Source organism: Ostrinia furnacalis, unplaced genomic scaffold (genome assembly GCF_004193835.3).
Source record: "Ostrinia furnacalis isolate ACB-3 unplaced genomic scaffold, ASM419383v2 OfSCF7173, whole genome shotgun sequence".
In the NCBI taxonomy this organism is placed as follows: domain Eukaryota; kingdom Metazoa; phylum Arthropoda; class Insecta; order Lepidoptera; family Crambidae; genus Ostrinia; species Ostrinia furnacalis.
Genome location: NW_021137412.1, coordinates 713,732 through 728,373, shown reverse-complemented (window position 1 = coordinate 728,373; position 14,642 = coordinate 713,732). Strand labels below are relative to the sequence as shown.

At 35.2% G+C, this 14,642-nt stretch overlaps 5 protein-coding genes across 7 annotated transcripts; 2 read left to right on the top strand and 3 right to left on the bottom strand.

Annotated features, from left to right (window-relative positions):
* Positions 1–957: 957 nt before the first annotated feature.
* On the bottom strand, positions 958–6,811 carry Mlh1 (DNA mismatch repair ATPase Mlh1). The gene is made up of 11 exons (XM_028319371.1): positions 6,645–6,811; positions 6,340–6,403; positions 6,045–6,244; positions 5,258–5,528; positions 4,368–4,524; positions 4,188–4,271; positions 3,733–3,875; positions 2,768–3,405; positions 2,289–2,425; positions 1,868–1,993; positions 958–1,364 (listed from the first exon to the last, which is right to left on the bottom strand). The coding sequence occupies exons 1-11, from the start codon at positions 6,758–6,760 to the stop codon at positions 1,063–1,065; spliced, it is 2,238 nt and encodes a 745-aa protein (XP_028175172.1). The 5' UTR covers positions 6,761–6,811; the 3' UTR covers positions 958–1,062.
* Positions 6,812–8,667: 1,856 nt separating this feature from the next.
* Positions 8,668–10,116, top strand: LOC114363580 (gastrula zinc finger protein XlCGF17.1-like). Its single transcript, XM_028319343.1, has one exon. The coding sequence runs from the start codon at positions 8,844–8,846 to the stop codon at positions 10,002–10,004; it is 1,161 nt and encodes a 386-aa protein (XP_028175144.1). The 5' UTR covers positions 8,668–8,843; the 3' UTR covers positions 10,005–10,116.
* Positions 10,117–10,196: 80 nt separating this feature from the next.
* On the bottom strand, positions 10,197–11,609 carry LOC114363579 (zinc finger protein 271-like). Its single transcript, XM_028319342.1, has one exon. It carries the CDS (start codon positions 11,521–11,523, stop codon positions 10,348–10,350), a length of 1,176 nt encoding a protein of 391 aa, XP_028175143.1. The 5' UTR covers positions 11,524–11,609; the 3' UTR covers positions 10,197–10,347.
* Positions 11,610–11,897: 288 nt separating this feature from the next.
* Positions 11,898–12,945, top strand: mRpS10 (mitochondrial ribosomal protein S10). Of its 2 annotated transcripts, none has more exons than XM_028319345.1 (4): positions 11,898–11,953; positions 12,043–12,094; positions 12,167–12,420; positions 12,645–12,945. In XM_028319345.1, the coding sequence occupies exons 2-4, from the start codon at positions 12,080–12,082 to the stop codon at positions 12,895–12,897; spliced, it is 522 nt and encodes a 173-aa protein (XP_028175146.1). In that variant the 5' UTR covers positions 11,898–11,953; positions 12,043–12,079; the 3' UTR covers positions 12,898–12,945. The 2 variants fall into 2 exon arrangements, with proteins under 2 accessions (XP_028175146.1, XP_028175147.1); XM_028319346.1 differs by having other exon boundaries at positions 11,901–11,938; positions 12,041–12,094.
* Positions 12,946–13,363: 418 nt separating this feature from the next.
* On the bottom strand, positions 13,364–14,184 carry LOC114363582 (transmembrane protein 216-like). Of its 2 annotated transcripts, XM_028319348.1 has the most exons (3): positions 14,122–14,184; positions 13,846–14,007; positions 13,364–13,758 (listed from the first exon to the last, which is right to left on the bottom strand). In XM_028319348.1, the coding sequence occupies exons 1-3, from the start codon at positions 14,168–14,170 to the stop codon at positions 13,565–13,567; spliced, it is 405 nt and encodes a 134-aa protein (XP_028175149.1). In that variant the 5' UTR covers positions 14,171–14,184; the 3' UTR covers positions 13,364–13,564. The 2 variants fall into 2 exon arrangements, with proteins under 2 accessions (XP_028175149.1, XP_028175148.1); XM_028319347.1 differs by having other exon boundaries at positions 13,846–14,164.
* Positions 14,185–14,642: the final 458 nt, after the last annotated feature.

Sequence of the window (14,642 nt, the reverse complement as noted above, 5' to 3'; positions counted from 1 at the left end):
TTTTGAAACAGGGACGCGCGCGATAAAGTTTTTCTGTGACAGACAAAATTCCACGCGGGCGAAGCCGCGGGCGGAAAGCTAGTTTNATTCCTTTTTTAAACAGGAAAAGTTTGTTTTGAATAGAACCGATTTGAAAAAATCTCTCACCATTAAAATTCAATTTTTTTTCTGCTGAACATAGGCTGTATAAAATATTCTCAAAATAGTAAAAAACCTTTGATAATTTACTATTTGATAAAGAATTTACGTAATTTATTATTGATTAGGACTAATGTATACCATTATTTATAATTATGGAGTCGGTGTTGGAAGATTTGAAGATTTTATAGTTTCCTTGAGCTGTCACTTGACAGCCTGGCACACTTTTACGATGGTGGATCAAAGTATTTTGGTTTGACTATAGAGCGTGAGAACACGCACACACTCATAATTATTTTAGTGTGAATAAAAATAGCATCGAAATTACCTAAACTTGACATGCCACGCTAGACGTAAACGCTCTTAACTATGGTCTTGGCACCTTCCCCATTTCATCTCGAAATAGCTGGCCGACCCGGCTAAATTCGTACCGCCTTTACATCAGAAATAATGTAGGATTCTGAGGATTTTTTTTTCAAATCTGTCTAGTAGTTTTGGAGCCTATTCTATGCAAATAATCAAATCTTTCCTCTTCTCTTTATAATATTAGTGTAGGTAGATAGGTGTCTTGGGTTCTCTGGAAGTATAACACAAGAGATCACTTTCTAGCGATAGGCAGAATAAATTATGCCGTTTCAATTTTGCATTTGTTTTTTCATATTATTTTTGTGTGGTGTGCATGTATCTGTTTTTGCTTGAACTGAAATGAAGCTGTGTTTTAATTAAAGCATTACCTGTTCTTGATAACATTAGATTGAGGAATAATTTTCTAAACAAACTAATTAGTAAAATGAAAAACTTATAACAGTAAAATAAAACCACCGTATCTTTTAACTTAAAACGTAACAGTCTTTTTAATTTCATATTACATTAAACTTAACATTTTTAACAATTTCAATATCACTTTACACTTTTCTTCACAAACTAACACCTTTCGAATACTTTGTACAGATCATTCAGGTTTGCTATTTGCAATATAGCGCCGTTGTTCACAAAACTAGTTGGTGGTAGAAAATTTCTTCTAATAGCGGGAAAGATCACGTGTTCCTGCTTCCAGAATTCAGAATTCCGGGCTTCTAAGTTCGTGTCTGGATTGGGTTGGGAGTAAAAAATGGCGGTCTGTCGGCTGAAGGTATCGAAGCAATCCTTTTCTGATTCCCAATTAACTTCAGTCACGAGTCGGACTAGATAGGTCGGTAGCGCGCCCATGAATGGTGTGTGGTTATCTGAAAATAAAAATTCAAAATTAGTTAACATAAAATATCACGTCTCAGTGTTTATAGATGTGGAATTTTGTCTGTTACAAAAAAACGTTATCGCGCGCGTCCCTGTTTCAAAAACCGGCATAAAAACTATCCTATGTCCTTTCCAGGACTCACGCTATCTCTATGCCAAATTTCATCAAAATCGGTTGAGTGGTTTAGGCGTGAAAGCAAGACAGGCAGAGTTACTTTCGCATTTATAATATTATAGTATTTATTATTCGAAGTTCGATTTATAGTTGGGACACAAGTATTGTAAAATCACTTTTATTCCCAATCCCAAAACATTGTCAGTATGGCCTCCTGCTAGATGGACGGACGATCTGGTGGAGGTCAAGGGAAGTACCTACCTGGATGGATGCGGGCAGCGCAGAACCGGTCATTGTGGAAATCCTTGGGGGAGGCTTTTGTCCAGCAGTGGATGTCATTTGGCTGAAACGAACGAACGATAGGTTATTCTTTCTTACCTAAAAGCAAAGGTAAGGCCAATAAGTCTCCATGTTCATTCATTTCTAATGAGAAGTACTCGTATAACATCGCTCTTTTGCTCAGTAGAAGTTCCGTCATTTGTCGCGCCATTTCACGCATATCACCTGAAAAATACAATAACAGAAAATTTCTTCATGCATCAATACTATTTTCATGGTGAACACAAGCATTTTTACGAACTCCTCCTATGCTCTTCAGACTAATTTCGTTGCGGGTCAAATGACAGTTTAGCTTTCCCCCAGGACAAACTTAACCTTCAATGGTTGGGTTTTTATTGGAGGTCAAGCTGTAGATCCTGGCTACACAGGAGTTGCAGCGGTGGGAATACTGAATAGTAAGCATTTCTAGGCGTTTTGGACGTCTATAATGTAGTTTTTCTTTGGTAAATTATAAAATTACCTAAATCAGGATCCCATTCATTTTCCTGTGAACTCAGTCCGAGAACAATCAACTCTTCTAGTGGCAGTGGATTCGACATCTTTATCAAACCGAAGTTCTGAAAGTCGTACAGCATTGTTTCATAGAATAATTCCTCCCTTGAAAATAATGCAAAATATTAGATTATTTGCACTATACAGGCATGTTTAGGTAAAATTTTATAATAGAGAAACGCGGGTCTCTCAACGCGACATTTTTATATGAGTTACATACAGTCTGCTTGTGAGTTGTGCTTGTGACCATGGCTGTAACAACATAGTTGAAATGTCAAGCCGTGAGTACCTACTTACATAATGTAAGTCGCACAAAAAATTTACGTTGAGATTCGTGTTTCTCTTTTTTAAAATGGATAGCGAAAGTTTAAAATCTTATAAAATTTTATGAGAGAATGATTGTTCAATGCGATTTAAGTTTGATTCGATCAATTTATTTATACGTACGTTAATCTCGTAGTATCGCACAAGTACAACTTAGTCGAGTGTTGAATCAGGGACTTGTGGCAATCGATGCAGGCTATAAAAATTAAATTCGCCAGAATCTCTCTTAAATTCGTATTACATTTGTTCTCAACGTCTATTCTTAGTTGCTTCACACTGCTTAACTTGGTTTCTATACGTTCATATTTAAAAGTTCTAGTTTTGAAAGACTCCTTAGGGTCTATGTACGTAGCGTTCGCTTGGTCAGCAGCTGTATGTGCTTTCCATCTATCTGGCATCTTTTTTACAGCTTCACTAGGTTCATTTACTATTGAACTTTCTAATACATCCTCATTTGCTTCATCTATCACTATATTAGGTATTTCTTTACTTAAGTTGGGTATTTCTTCAGCCATTGAGACGTCTTCTTCGAACAAGTCTTCGTCTTCAATTTTCTCATTATTTTGGACTCTATTCTCAACATTTTTGTCTGTTACATCAACTTTTTCTCTGTTTTCAGGTTCTTTAACGATTGTTGGGAAGAACTTGTTTATTTTCTGAACATCAGGGTTTACTCGCACCATATTATTGGCGTATACTTTGGCCCCTTCAGTGGTTTTTTTCACTATTTCTTCAACAGCAGTTGCGCCAGGTAAGCGGGCCTGCAATTTCAATTTTGTCAAAACGTAGTCGGCGGGAAGTCTAGTGGTGTATAATTTGGGTTGTAAGACAGTGAATTTGGTGTCGTAATAGGCATAATAATTTAGAAATTAAGGTGGTTACGAAAATGATAAAATTGAATTTTGATGAAAGATTAAAATTAAAGTGACTTTAGATGTCATTACATTTGAGCTTGTCAGTTTGTCAAAAAAGGTGTTTGTGGCCGTATTTAAAAAGTGGATTGATAAATTAAGTTATACAGGGTGTTGAAATTGAATTTTCAGTACAAGCGCATTATTGTATTATTGATTATGTAATATTATATTTACCTGTGTGTACATGACCCTTGTAGAGTTACAACTGAGCAGTTTGCTTTCAATGCACGATTTAATTTTCTCAATGATCTGTTCTTCGTACAAAAACTGCACTTCATGTTTAGTAGGATGCACATTTACGTCAACATTTCTTGGATCTGTGAAGTTCATTGCATGGAAAGAAAGAAAAAAACATTATTTTATTACAATGTTGCAATTATGATGTACGAATTATAATAAAACTAGCTTTCCGCCCGCGTGTAATTTTGTCTTTCACAGAAAAACTTTATCGCGCGCGTCCCTGTTCCAAAAACCGGGATAAAAACTATCCTATGTCCTTTCCCGAGACTCAAACTATCTCTATGCCAAATTTCATCAAAATCGGTTCAGTGGTTTAGTCGTGAAAACAAGACAGACAGACAGACAGAGTTACTTTAGAATTTATAATATTAGTATAGATAACAACTTACCCAGTTGCAAACTAAGATATACAAAGGAATGAGCATTTTTTGGAAGATATGTTGAGTATACAGACTCTACTGCTTTTCGTATAGCTGAAAAAAGTAATTAATTTTATAAAACACTTAATTTTGAGCCTTCTACTGAACATATTTAAAGTTAAAATTACCTAAAAGTACAAATACCCTTACCTACTGAATCGACTAGCCTGTGGTTAATGAAAAGCAGCATTGTGCCCTTTTTGTGCGAATAGTTCACATTTGTGATGTGCCCATGTAGTACCAGTTTCAGCTGAGGGTCTTCAAGATGAATCTCCATTAACTCCCTGGCTATTGCATTGCCATGTATCTGAAAGAAATACCTACATTTTTAGTGGAAATAATATAATTTGTGCTATTTGTATAAACAATGTCTGATGGAAATAAAGTTGGCCATGATGACGTAAAGCTGGCCACGATAACGTAAAGCACTTTGCTAAGCAAGCTATGGATAAGGCGATGCTTGGGATAGATGAAATTAAGAAGTGTGTAGCTGCACTAGTTATGTGAAAGAATCATATTTTGGAACCAAAAAATAAAATCAAAATTCCAGACTTTTTACACCTGTATATGAGCCTGGACCCATCAACCACCGCCGTAACACGGCACGTACCACAGCCGCCTATATTTTACAGTCAGTCTAGAATCTAGATCATTGGTTCCCAAAGTGGGGGGCGCGCCCTCCAGAAGAGGCGGAAATACCTTTAAAGGGGGGCGCGGGCCATCTGTGTACTTAAGTATAAAAAACCTGCGACCGCTGAGAGAATGCATTACCAGACTGCTCGATACGACCAATAAATAATCTTGACTGGAGGAGGGGGGGCGCGGAATTTATGGTCGAAAGGGGGCGCGTCTGAAATAAGTTTGGGAACCAATGGTCTAGATAGATGGATCCTGATAAATAATTATTCTTCTTCTGTTATTTTTAACAAAGAATGAATGACGACGTTGTTCCGTGTTTCGGCGCGGCGCCGCAACGTGAAGAGGGGGTCAGGCCCTATAACAATATTCTTTAATAAAATGAGTTTTGAACACAAACTTACAATTCGAACATTATCAACAACAGTTGACTTTATAGGTGTTTTCAGATCAGTTGTCTCTCCAAACTTTTTCAACGTAAACCCAACATGACTATTATGTATTGCGTATCCGCCTACTACTTCCATTATATGGGCGTATTCTTCGGTAGGGCTCCTAAGGGCTTTTTTACGAGCTATCACGTTGTAGAAAAGATCCTCCACAGTGATTTGTGTCCCATTATTGCCAGCACAAGCTTTTGTTGGGCCCTTTAGCTTTCCGTTTTCATATGATGCTCTGAAAATGAGCAAAATATAAATTATTCATAGAAAAAATTTCCTGTATACAGTGTGAGTCTTGATAAAGTGCACATATGAAAATAGGTGACTTATGGGTATTTTATGTGTTTTTTTAGTATCACCTGTTATTTAGCATTATTGCTGTTTTTATTTTATCAGGATACACCTTTTAGTTTAAAAGTTATTACGTTTTCTTTACAATAAGTAATTGAAAGAAAAAAATTCTATAAAAAGTTTAAAAAAGAACTCAGATATTTTTTACCTTTTTTTGTCGGTAAAAATAGGTCTAGTTTCACTTATTTTCATATGTGCACTTTATGAAGACTCACACTGTATTTATTCAGTTCTTTTAACTTGAATAAATAAATTAATTCTTCGAATCTAAACATTTAAAATGCGGATGCGGGCAGCGCAGGACCGTTCATTGTGGAAAACCTTGGGGGAGGCCTTTGTCCAGCAGTGGACGTCATTTGGCTGAAACGAAACATTTAAAAATGTAATATTTCAGACATACTTGTATGCACATTTCCCAGCTGCAGTTTTACTGAGAATAGTAAGATGTGCGATATGGCTGATGCTTGCCAATGCTTCGCCTCGGAACCCATACGTACTGATCTCCCTCAAGTCTTCGTATTGCTCCAATTTGGACGTGGTAAACCTCTCACAAACGATCTCGAAATCTTCATGTCTTATTCCTGTGCCATTGTCTTGGATCTGTAAATATACAACGTGTCCCAAAATTCAACGATAAGCCGGCGCCACAGGTGATTATAGTCATGACTTTTAAAAAATAAGAAAAAATTTTTTACCTGTAAGTACTTGAGACCACCTGCTTTTACTGTTATTATTATATTGGTGGACTTAGCGTCTAAACTGAAAAATAAGAAATCATTTTAATAAGCACTTTATGTACCTACGTAATAATCATCCTAACTGAAAGAAACCTAAGACCACAAAATAGTTAACGTACCAAGTACATAAGTTTTAATTACTATTAAAAGTTTATAACAGCATAATTTTAGGCTAAGTGTTCTTAGATATTACCACTTAAAGTCGTCTATAATAAAAAATATAATAGTTTTTAGTCAAAAATAAATACGAGACATTTTCTAACCTGTTTTCTATTAATTCTTTTAGAGCATTTGCTGGTCTTTGTACGATTTCACCGGCAGCAATGCGATTTACAACTTCTTCGCTTAGTTTTCTAATAATTCCTGGCTCTCCCATCATAGCAATGAAATGTAAATAAAAAGAAAATGTCCAAACAATACATTCCAAATCAACCAACGTAGTGAATTATATCCTCTTTGCCAAACTCCGCCAATTTTAATCACAGATTACTTATATTTTAATTTGACTTTTTGTTTTTTTTTGGATTTACGGCTCTGGGTCACCTGGGTGCAAGCCGATTTATTTTGACATCTGACCAGGGTTGCCAGATATCAGCTAACTCCATTCGCCAAATTTTTCCTACCGCTGAACGCAGCCATTGATGACGTCACGTCCGTCACTCACGTGTCACTGTCAGCTGTCAGTCAGTTCGCGTCATCAGGGTCCGGAAACTTCCATACTACGATCAATCTTGCTTCCAAACAGCGACTTCAGTCGATAAATTCCAATACTTTTTTTTTTCTTTATGGCTCTCGCGGATTGCGTTTAGCCACGACAGGGTTCTTGATTTTTGCGTTCAGTTTTGCCATAAGTTTTGCGGACATTGCGTTTAGACAGGGTGGGATTGGGTTAAAGTTAAAAGGTAGGGAAACGAATCAATTACGGATGGAAACGGAACAAAGGATGGTTTTCATAGGATCAATTTAGGTGTGATATAATTACAAAATAATAAAAATAAAATAATATTTACATAAGTACAATATACATTACTATTTACAATTTTATATTATTATGGGTAATAAATTCGGCTAGGATATTATAAACATCAATGTTATTGGTATATAATAGGCAAGTGATGGATGTAGGAAAAGGAATTTTAATGGCTAAAAGAGAACTAATAAAAGAGGAACGATCATATAGGCAACAGTAAAAAAATATGTGATTTAAGTCTCCGACGCCAGAACCACAAATGCACGAATCATTATCAAGTACATGAATTTTAGCCAAGTGTGCTGGAGTGCACACGTGACCAAGTCGCATTCTAGTTAAAATGGTAGTAACTGTTTTGGAAAGATTCATTTTAACAAACCATGGTTTACAAAGGATGGATGGTTGAATGAGCTTGTAATGTTTCCCCTTAGATTGGCTAGTGAACTCCCAATTCTCATCCCAGGCAGATTTGAGATAAGCTTTGGGAAGGGCTGCCGTTAAGTCATGGCAATAATTTGTGTACGGATGTATATAAATTAATTTGTTTTAATTTAAAACTGAACGGTGACATTTTTTGTTATAATTTACTTAATAGAGTAGTAGAAATTACTATTTAACATATGGCAACTTTGTTTTTCCTCCAAAATGGCCGGTGTTGTTTTTGTTAGGTTGAATGCATTCTTGTTTTCTTAGCCATCGTTTATGAGTTCTGTGGCCCTATTAAAGTATTGAAGAGTCGAGTCAAATTCAAGTTCATTCCTTCGTACCTGCTGCTGTTCTGGTTCATCGGAGTTTTGTTCGTTCCTTCGTGAATCGCGAAGAAACTTTCTGTTATGTTAACAAGTGATCTGAGTTTTCTCAAAGTGCAAATGCTTTTTTAGTGTTGTTGAAAACTTTGCGAAAAGACGCTTTTGGTGTATAATATTATGTGTGTTCATAAATAAAGTAAAATTATTAAATTGAAAAGTTTTTGTTTATTTGCATTTCCATGTGCAATGTAGAATTTTTCCAAATCCATTGTTTTGAAAATAATACAATACGTACACCATAAAGATAAATACTTTCAAAATATTGGATTTGAAAAAATTCTACATTGTACATCATAAAAACAATAATTCTTTGAAGGTTATGAGGGCCTATGTGTGCGTGAACTGTGTGTATGTGTGCGTGGACTTTATGTATGTATGTGTGCGTGTACTATGTGTGTATGTGAGCGTTACGTACGTAGGTTAAGTACAGCGAATTTAACACCAGGCTGTCAATTAGTAGGCTCAAAAATTTGACAGAGAGGGTTCTCTATTTCCTATGTATTACTTTTCTCTATGCGCGTCATCTCGTCAGCTGTGTTCAGCATTCAAGTTTACTATATTCTAAAAATCTAGTTTCACGATAAAAAAATCTCGTAACTTAATATAATTTGAGTATTAAATTCACGGGACGTTCTGGACGAGTCGGTGAAACTTATAAACATCCTCAAGACATACAATGCAAAATGGTTGGCCCATTACTCCTGTTGAAAGTGCTGCACTGCAAGCAAATCTGCAAAAACCGCGCTGAAACATGTAATAAAGAAGGCATTTCGTACGAATCTACCGATGAAGAGGAGGAAACAAACTGTCGAGTTTGTTTGAAGGAAGGCCACATTCCAATTTACGGCAATGATATGGTGGAAGATGTGTCTGAAGCTTTAAAAACTTTTGGGGGCATAGAACTTGAAGTAGACGACGCCTACACGAAATATCTATGCCAAAATTGCTACACACAGATTCACAATGCGATAGAATTTAGGAAGACTGCACAAGAGACAGACTATGTTCTAAAAAATCCAGGTTCAACACAATCATACAATTTTGATGTTGATGTTGATGCACGCTCTATTGACGATAATGATCATCCCGAATCAGATATGGACATTCCTTTAATTGAGTTTAAAAGTAAAAAAGAGAAGAAGGAAAGAAAGTGGCAGTGTAGAAGATGTGACTTAGATTTTAAAGGCTTTGACGACTATCAGGAACACAGATTATCCGATGAACATGAAAATTTCAGGAAGACTTGCCCAATTTGTAATAGATCATTCACCTATTCCTCATATAGAAATCATATGAAGCTGCATGGAAGAGAAAAACCTTTCATGTGCGACTTTTGTGGCAAAAAGTTCATAATGCAGGGTCAGTTCACTCGTCACCGTGCCACTCATATAGACCATTTACCGTTCCAATGTACAATGTGTCCGTATCGTGGAAGGTTTAATGAATGTCTTAAAATGCATATGAGGACTCATACTGGAGAAAAACCATATCAATGTAGCGAGTGCCCAGCACGGTTTGTTAACAAAAGTAACCTCTCTAGACATGTACTCATTCACAGAGAAGAACGAGACTTTAAGTGTGACACATGTGATCGGGGATTTTACACTAAGAGAGAGTTTGATTTGCATTTGAAAGTTGATCATACAGGAGTTAAGGATCACATTTGTAATATGTGCGGCAAAGCTTTCGGTTACAGAAGACAGTTGCTCAAACATCAGTTAAAAGTACATAAAAGAGAGAAATTGAGAGGTGGTAGAATTCCTGTATATTTGACTCTCGAATCTGAGAAAAGAAAACGGGAACTAGCAATGAATCAAGGATTAATTTTAGATATGGATACATAATATTATGCTGTTATTAATAAGTTAGTTTTGTGCGCTTCCATAAATTGTCAATATTGTTGATGTAATCAAAGTATTTATTTAAGACACATTATCAGTACAAAAAGACAATCAGTACAATTTAAAAAGTAAATAAAATGGTTTCTTTTAAACAGCTTTACTTACTTTTGTAAAATGTTTTTAACTTTGAATTGACTGTGACAATGTGCTTAATGAATTGTACAATAAAATGTAATTTATTACTATTCTGTTATTAACTTGGGGTGCTAATTGACTTAAAATAAAACAAATAATAGCTGTATTAACTTTTATTATTAAAACCCTCTAGATTTAACTGGAGTCAGTTTTACATTGAACTATGTATTTCATTTTTGATTTTTTTATCTGGAGGCTGGTCAGCATCATTGTGGTCTCGTAATTGCAAAGAAAGGGCTCTCTTTCTACCGCTTATTAATTTTTCCCTTTTATGTACTTTTAACTGATGCTTCGTCATGCTCTTTCTGTATCCGAATGCCTTTCCGCAAATATTGCAAAGGTGCTCTCTTGCCCCATCGTGATCTGCTTTAGTATGCATTGATAATTCACGCTCCGTATAAAAACCTTTTTCACATTTATCACACGGATATAAAGGTAATTGATTTCTGTGAGTGTACTCATGCCTGGTAAGATTGCTTTTGTTAATAAACTTGGCCGTACAATGCTGACATTGATAAGGCCTTTCACCGGTGTGTTTTCTCAAGTGCACCTTGTAGTCTCCACCGAAACGTGTTCGGTATGGACATTCCGTACATTTGTATGTTGGAGAGGAGAAATGAGTGTCTTTATGACGTTTTATCAACGATTCTAAGTACTTATGATTACAAATCTCACACTTTATTGTCTTAAAATTTCGGTGATGGGTTAAATGCTTTTGAATGTAATTAAACTTTCTATTGCAAAATGGGCATTTGTCTCTGACTCTACTATGCATATCAGTCAGCATATGGGTCCCATAATCGGTTGAATTATCAAAGTCTATTTTGCATAATTTACAATGATACTTTGTATTTATATCAGCCAGTGTTTCCTGGAATATATCATCATCAATATCCAAATATTCTTGCTTTACTGACACTGCATACTCTACTTCTTCTTTTTGTTCGGTTACTCTGAGAAATTGATCGGTTTCTATGGCTGTTTTCCTAAACATAATGGCATTTTGAAGTTGCTCATGACAGGCGTGGCATAAAAACTTTGGAAAGTTATCACTTTCTAGAACCTCTATGCCCCCATAAAATATTAGGGATTCAGATAAATCTTCTATCGTTTCGTCGCCGTGGATTGGAATGTCGCCTGCATTTAAACACACTCGACACAATTTTATTGGTTTGTCTTTCAATTTTTTTTCATACATAATATTCTGGAAAGCACCCCCAGTAGGTCTCAGCTTCTTTTCCAATTTTAATGGCCGACCTTTTTTTCTAACGATTTGATTGCTGGAGCTCATGTCTTCGAGATTTAATGGTAGTTCTTCATCCATCATCAAAATCCAACTATTTCCTTGTTTATCTATGTTGTCAGTTTCAATGAAATTTCGTATGGCTATTAAAGATATTTGCTAAAATATTAATGTCAGTTGTAACTTGAATTAGTATTTATCGAGTAAATAGGTTTTTAAATACAATTAATGGTTTTTTAGTTAATTTTTTTCTTATTTTTGCTTGAGTGAGATGATTTCAATCAGAATTTCAGAAACGCTAAATGTCAAAAGTCTTATTTTAACGTTTATTTATTCGATACTGGCTACTCATTGACAGTACTAGACCTGTGACTTTCTAAAATCACAGTGAAAAAGTCGGTCAACTGTACACTCAACTGTAACTGCAGTCTGTGGTTACTCGTCTCGTACGTACGTTAAAATAGCAAACAACAACAATCAATCAATCAGCTGTCTGTTTTCAAAACTTGAAAAGGTTGTTCATCATATTAATTTTAATTTGTTGATTTGATTCAGTTAATCAATCATTTATTGTGTTTGCGGCTCACTAAATAATAGCTTCAGTTTTCAGATACCGATTCGTTGTTAACAATCGCCTCTTATGAATCTTGTCAGGGTGAGGTTATGTTCCTAATACATCTTATTTACTTTATTGTATCGTTTTCTAAATGAAACTTTATAATTTTAGAGTATCTGGCGTTCAACGCCAGCCGTACGTAATGCTTTCGTCAATAATTACGCTAGTTTGCGGCCTCTTTCAACCACCGTTACACCAGTCACTCCAGTTCCAAATTTAGAAGATGTCCCATCGACAGTGGAACTCGATAAACTGTTTAAGAGAGTGGAGTTGGAGATGAGAGGCATAGATCCCGCAGTTCTGTTGAGTTACTCCTGGTTTTGTGTGGCAGCTGCTTCCCATTTGGGCATTGAAGTCACTAAAAAGTTTGTATACCTGTTATAACCAAAAATATTACACATTGAATTAAAGAGGTCTTGTATTTATCAAATGTAATAAATATAAAGTTATTATTACTACACAGACCCATGAATCAAGACAATAGAAATAAATTGTTACTGTGGTCTCATGTGACTGCTTAGAGTGATGGGTTTTACCAAATCTTTGCGTTGTCAGCATGATTGTATTTAAAATTGATTTTTTCTTTCAGTTGGGCCTTAAGAAAATCAGAAAAAGAAAGGCACACTTTACTCAGAGCTGTGCATATTTACAAAAAACATAGAGTACAATATGAAATCCGTACATACTTCAGATTCTTACACTTGCAACGACTTACTGGATCAACTTGCGACACATACTTGGAATACATTGAAAGAAATCTCCCAGAAGGATGTGCTCTGAAGGTCACAAAAGTGGAATGTCAGAAAATGCCAGAACACATAAAACCACCAAGTCAAGAATAATTAAAAAAGTTCTTTGTAGATTTGTTAATAAAACTTATTGTTAGACTATATCAGTGTTTATTTTAAAACAAACCTGTTTACATTGTGTTAAAAAAAGTGTGTTCACTTATTCTAATAGTAAAGACTAGTATCTACTAAATAAAAATGGCAATAATAAGAACCAATTACTGGTTTCTATCAGATCTTGTTGGAGTTAACTAATATAGTTTTAATATGTTTCTCTTACTTAGGTATATTACTTTATACTAAAATATAATATTGAGCTTTTAATGTTACTATTTAGTACCAATTTATTTTGTATCTGAAGCAAATATCAGAAATTTAATTTTAATAATATATGCATTGTATGTACACACTTGCCTAGTCAAACACTTCAAAAAGATGAATTGCACAATTCACACAATATATTAAAAACAATGGAATGTATATCACTCAGTCCTTAAATACATTTGGCATTAGATTTATCTTTGGCCATTACTTCATTAAAATAGTAACATTTAAAATTATGCTATTCAAACTAGAAATTTATACACTAAAGATGATTAAGGTGGCAAAAACTAGCTCCAGAGTATGCAATATGAGTCAGAGAAACAATTCTTATTTCTTTTCTAATATCAAACATTTGGCATTAATATTTCTTTGGCAAAGAGCTCTGTGTAAATGTATTCTATTCAAACTGCTGGTGTTTACACACAGTAAAGATGAAGAGAATGGCGAAGGCAAGCTCCAGGGCATGGAATATCAGCATCACAGCACACCAAATGTATTCCAGGCGGAGAATGTAGGTTTGGTAAATTAAAAAATAGCACACTCCTACTGCAGAGGGGATGGTTAGAATTACTGAGAAGAATACTGGAATTTCTGTAAAGGGAAAACCAAAATGTTAATTTCTTTTATGCTTCAGGCATAGTAGATGGAAGTCAAACAAAGCACTTTATAGTTTCTTACTTTTGCTAGCCAAATTTCCTCTTCGTCCCAAGAAAATTCGGATCACTTCGACCAGACAGAGGGCACAAAATATTCCTGCCTCAGTCAGCAAGGCATTCTCTGGATAAGAAACATTTATCGCCTTTAGAATCCCCATAGCGACTTCACACACGAAGAACATACCTAAATAAAAACTATTTAAGTAAAGCAGAATTTCATACGCTAAACTAGAGTTCACATTTGTTACTTTGGACATTTTATTTGGTAAAGTAAAAAAGATTTAAATTATTTGTTTACAATTTCGTGTTTGACGTCTACGACGAATGAATCTGACGTCACCTGTCATTTTTTCAATCGATGAAAACCGGATGTGGGCTACGGTTGGAGGGAGACTTGTGTGGGGTAAGTGAAAGAGACAGAAAAAAGTTTTTGGCAAGCGCGGGCAAATGAGCGAGAGCATAAGGTTCCGGAAAATTGTAATAGATGGCAGCTCTAGCCATGTAGTATTTTATCTGTTTAATCTAATTAAAATATTAATTAAATAATTAATTGTTGATTGATGATTACAATGCACACCCCGAGTCAAATTCCTAATCTTTCGAGTACTAGGTAGTTATTAGCTAACGTAAAAACAAAATTGTGGTGGAAAACCACTAGTTAATATTACCTACTCGTAACATAATTTTAATAAAGTTTCCCCTACATTAGGAGGTTATTACATAATTCGCTGTTGCATAAACTTGCAGATGGTATTCCTAACTTGCGAATTACACGTTACGCACGTAAACCACAGTAAAGGTAAGGTCATACCGACAGAA

Bases quoted from the DNA above. Each gene is read 5' to 3' on its own strand.
- Mlh1 (XM_028319371.1), bottom strand. From the start codon at position 6,760: ATGATGGGAGAGCCAGGAATTATTAGAAAACTAAGCGAAGAAGTTGTA. The intron at 6,404-6,644 runs GTTAGAAAATGT...CTTATTTTTCAG, and splicing joins AAAGAATTAATAGAAAACAG to TTTAGACGCTAAGTCCACCA. The intron at 1,365-1,867 runs GTAAGAAAGAAT...TTTTATTTTCAG, and splicing joins GGCCTTACCTTTGCTTTTAG to ATAACCACACACCATTCATG.
- LOC114363580 (XM_028319343.1), top strand. From the start codon at position 8,844: ATGGTTGGCCCATTACTCCTGTTGAAAGTGCTGCACTGCAAGCAAATC.
- LOC114363582 (XM_028319347.1), bottom strand. From the start codon at position 14,080: ATGTCCAAAGTAACAAATGTGAACTCTAGTTTAGCGTATGAAATTCTG. The intron at 13,759-13,845 runs GTAAGAAACTAT...TTCCCTTTACAG, and splicing joins AGGAAATTTGGCTAGCAAAA to AAATTCCAGTATTCTTCTCA.
- mRpS10 (XM_028319345.1), top strand. The intron at 12,421-12,644 runs GTTTGTATACCT...TTTTTCTTTCAG, and splicing joins GGCATTGAAGTCACTAAAAA to TTGGGCCTTAAGAAAATCAG.
- LOC114363579 (XM_028319342.1), bottom strand. From the start codon at position 11,523: ATGATGGATGAAGAACTACCATTAAATCTCGAAGACATGAGCTCCAGC.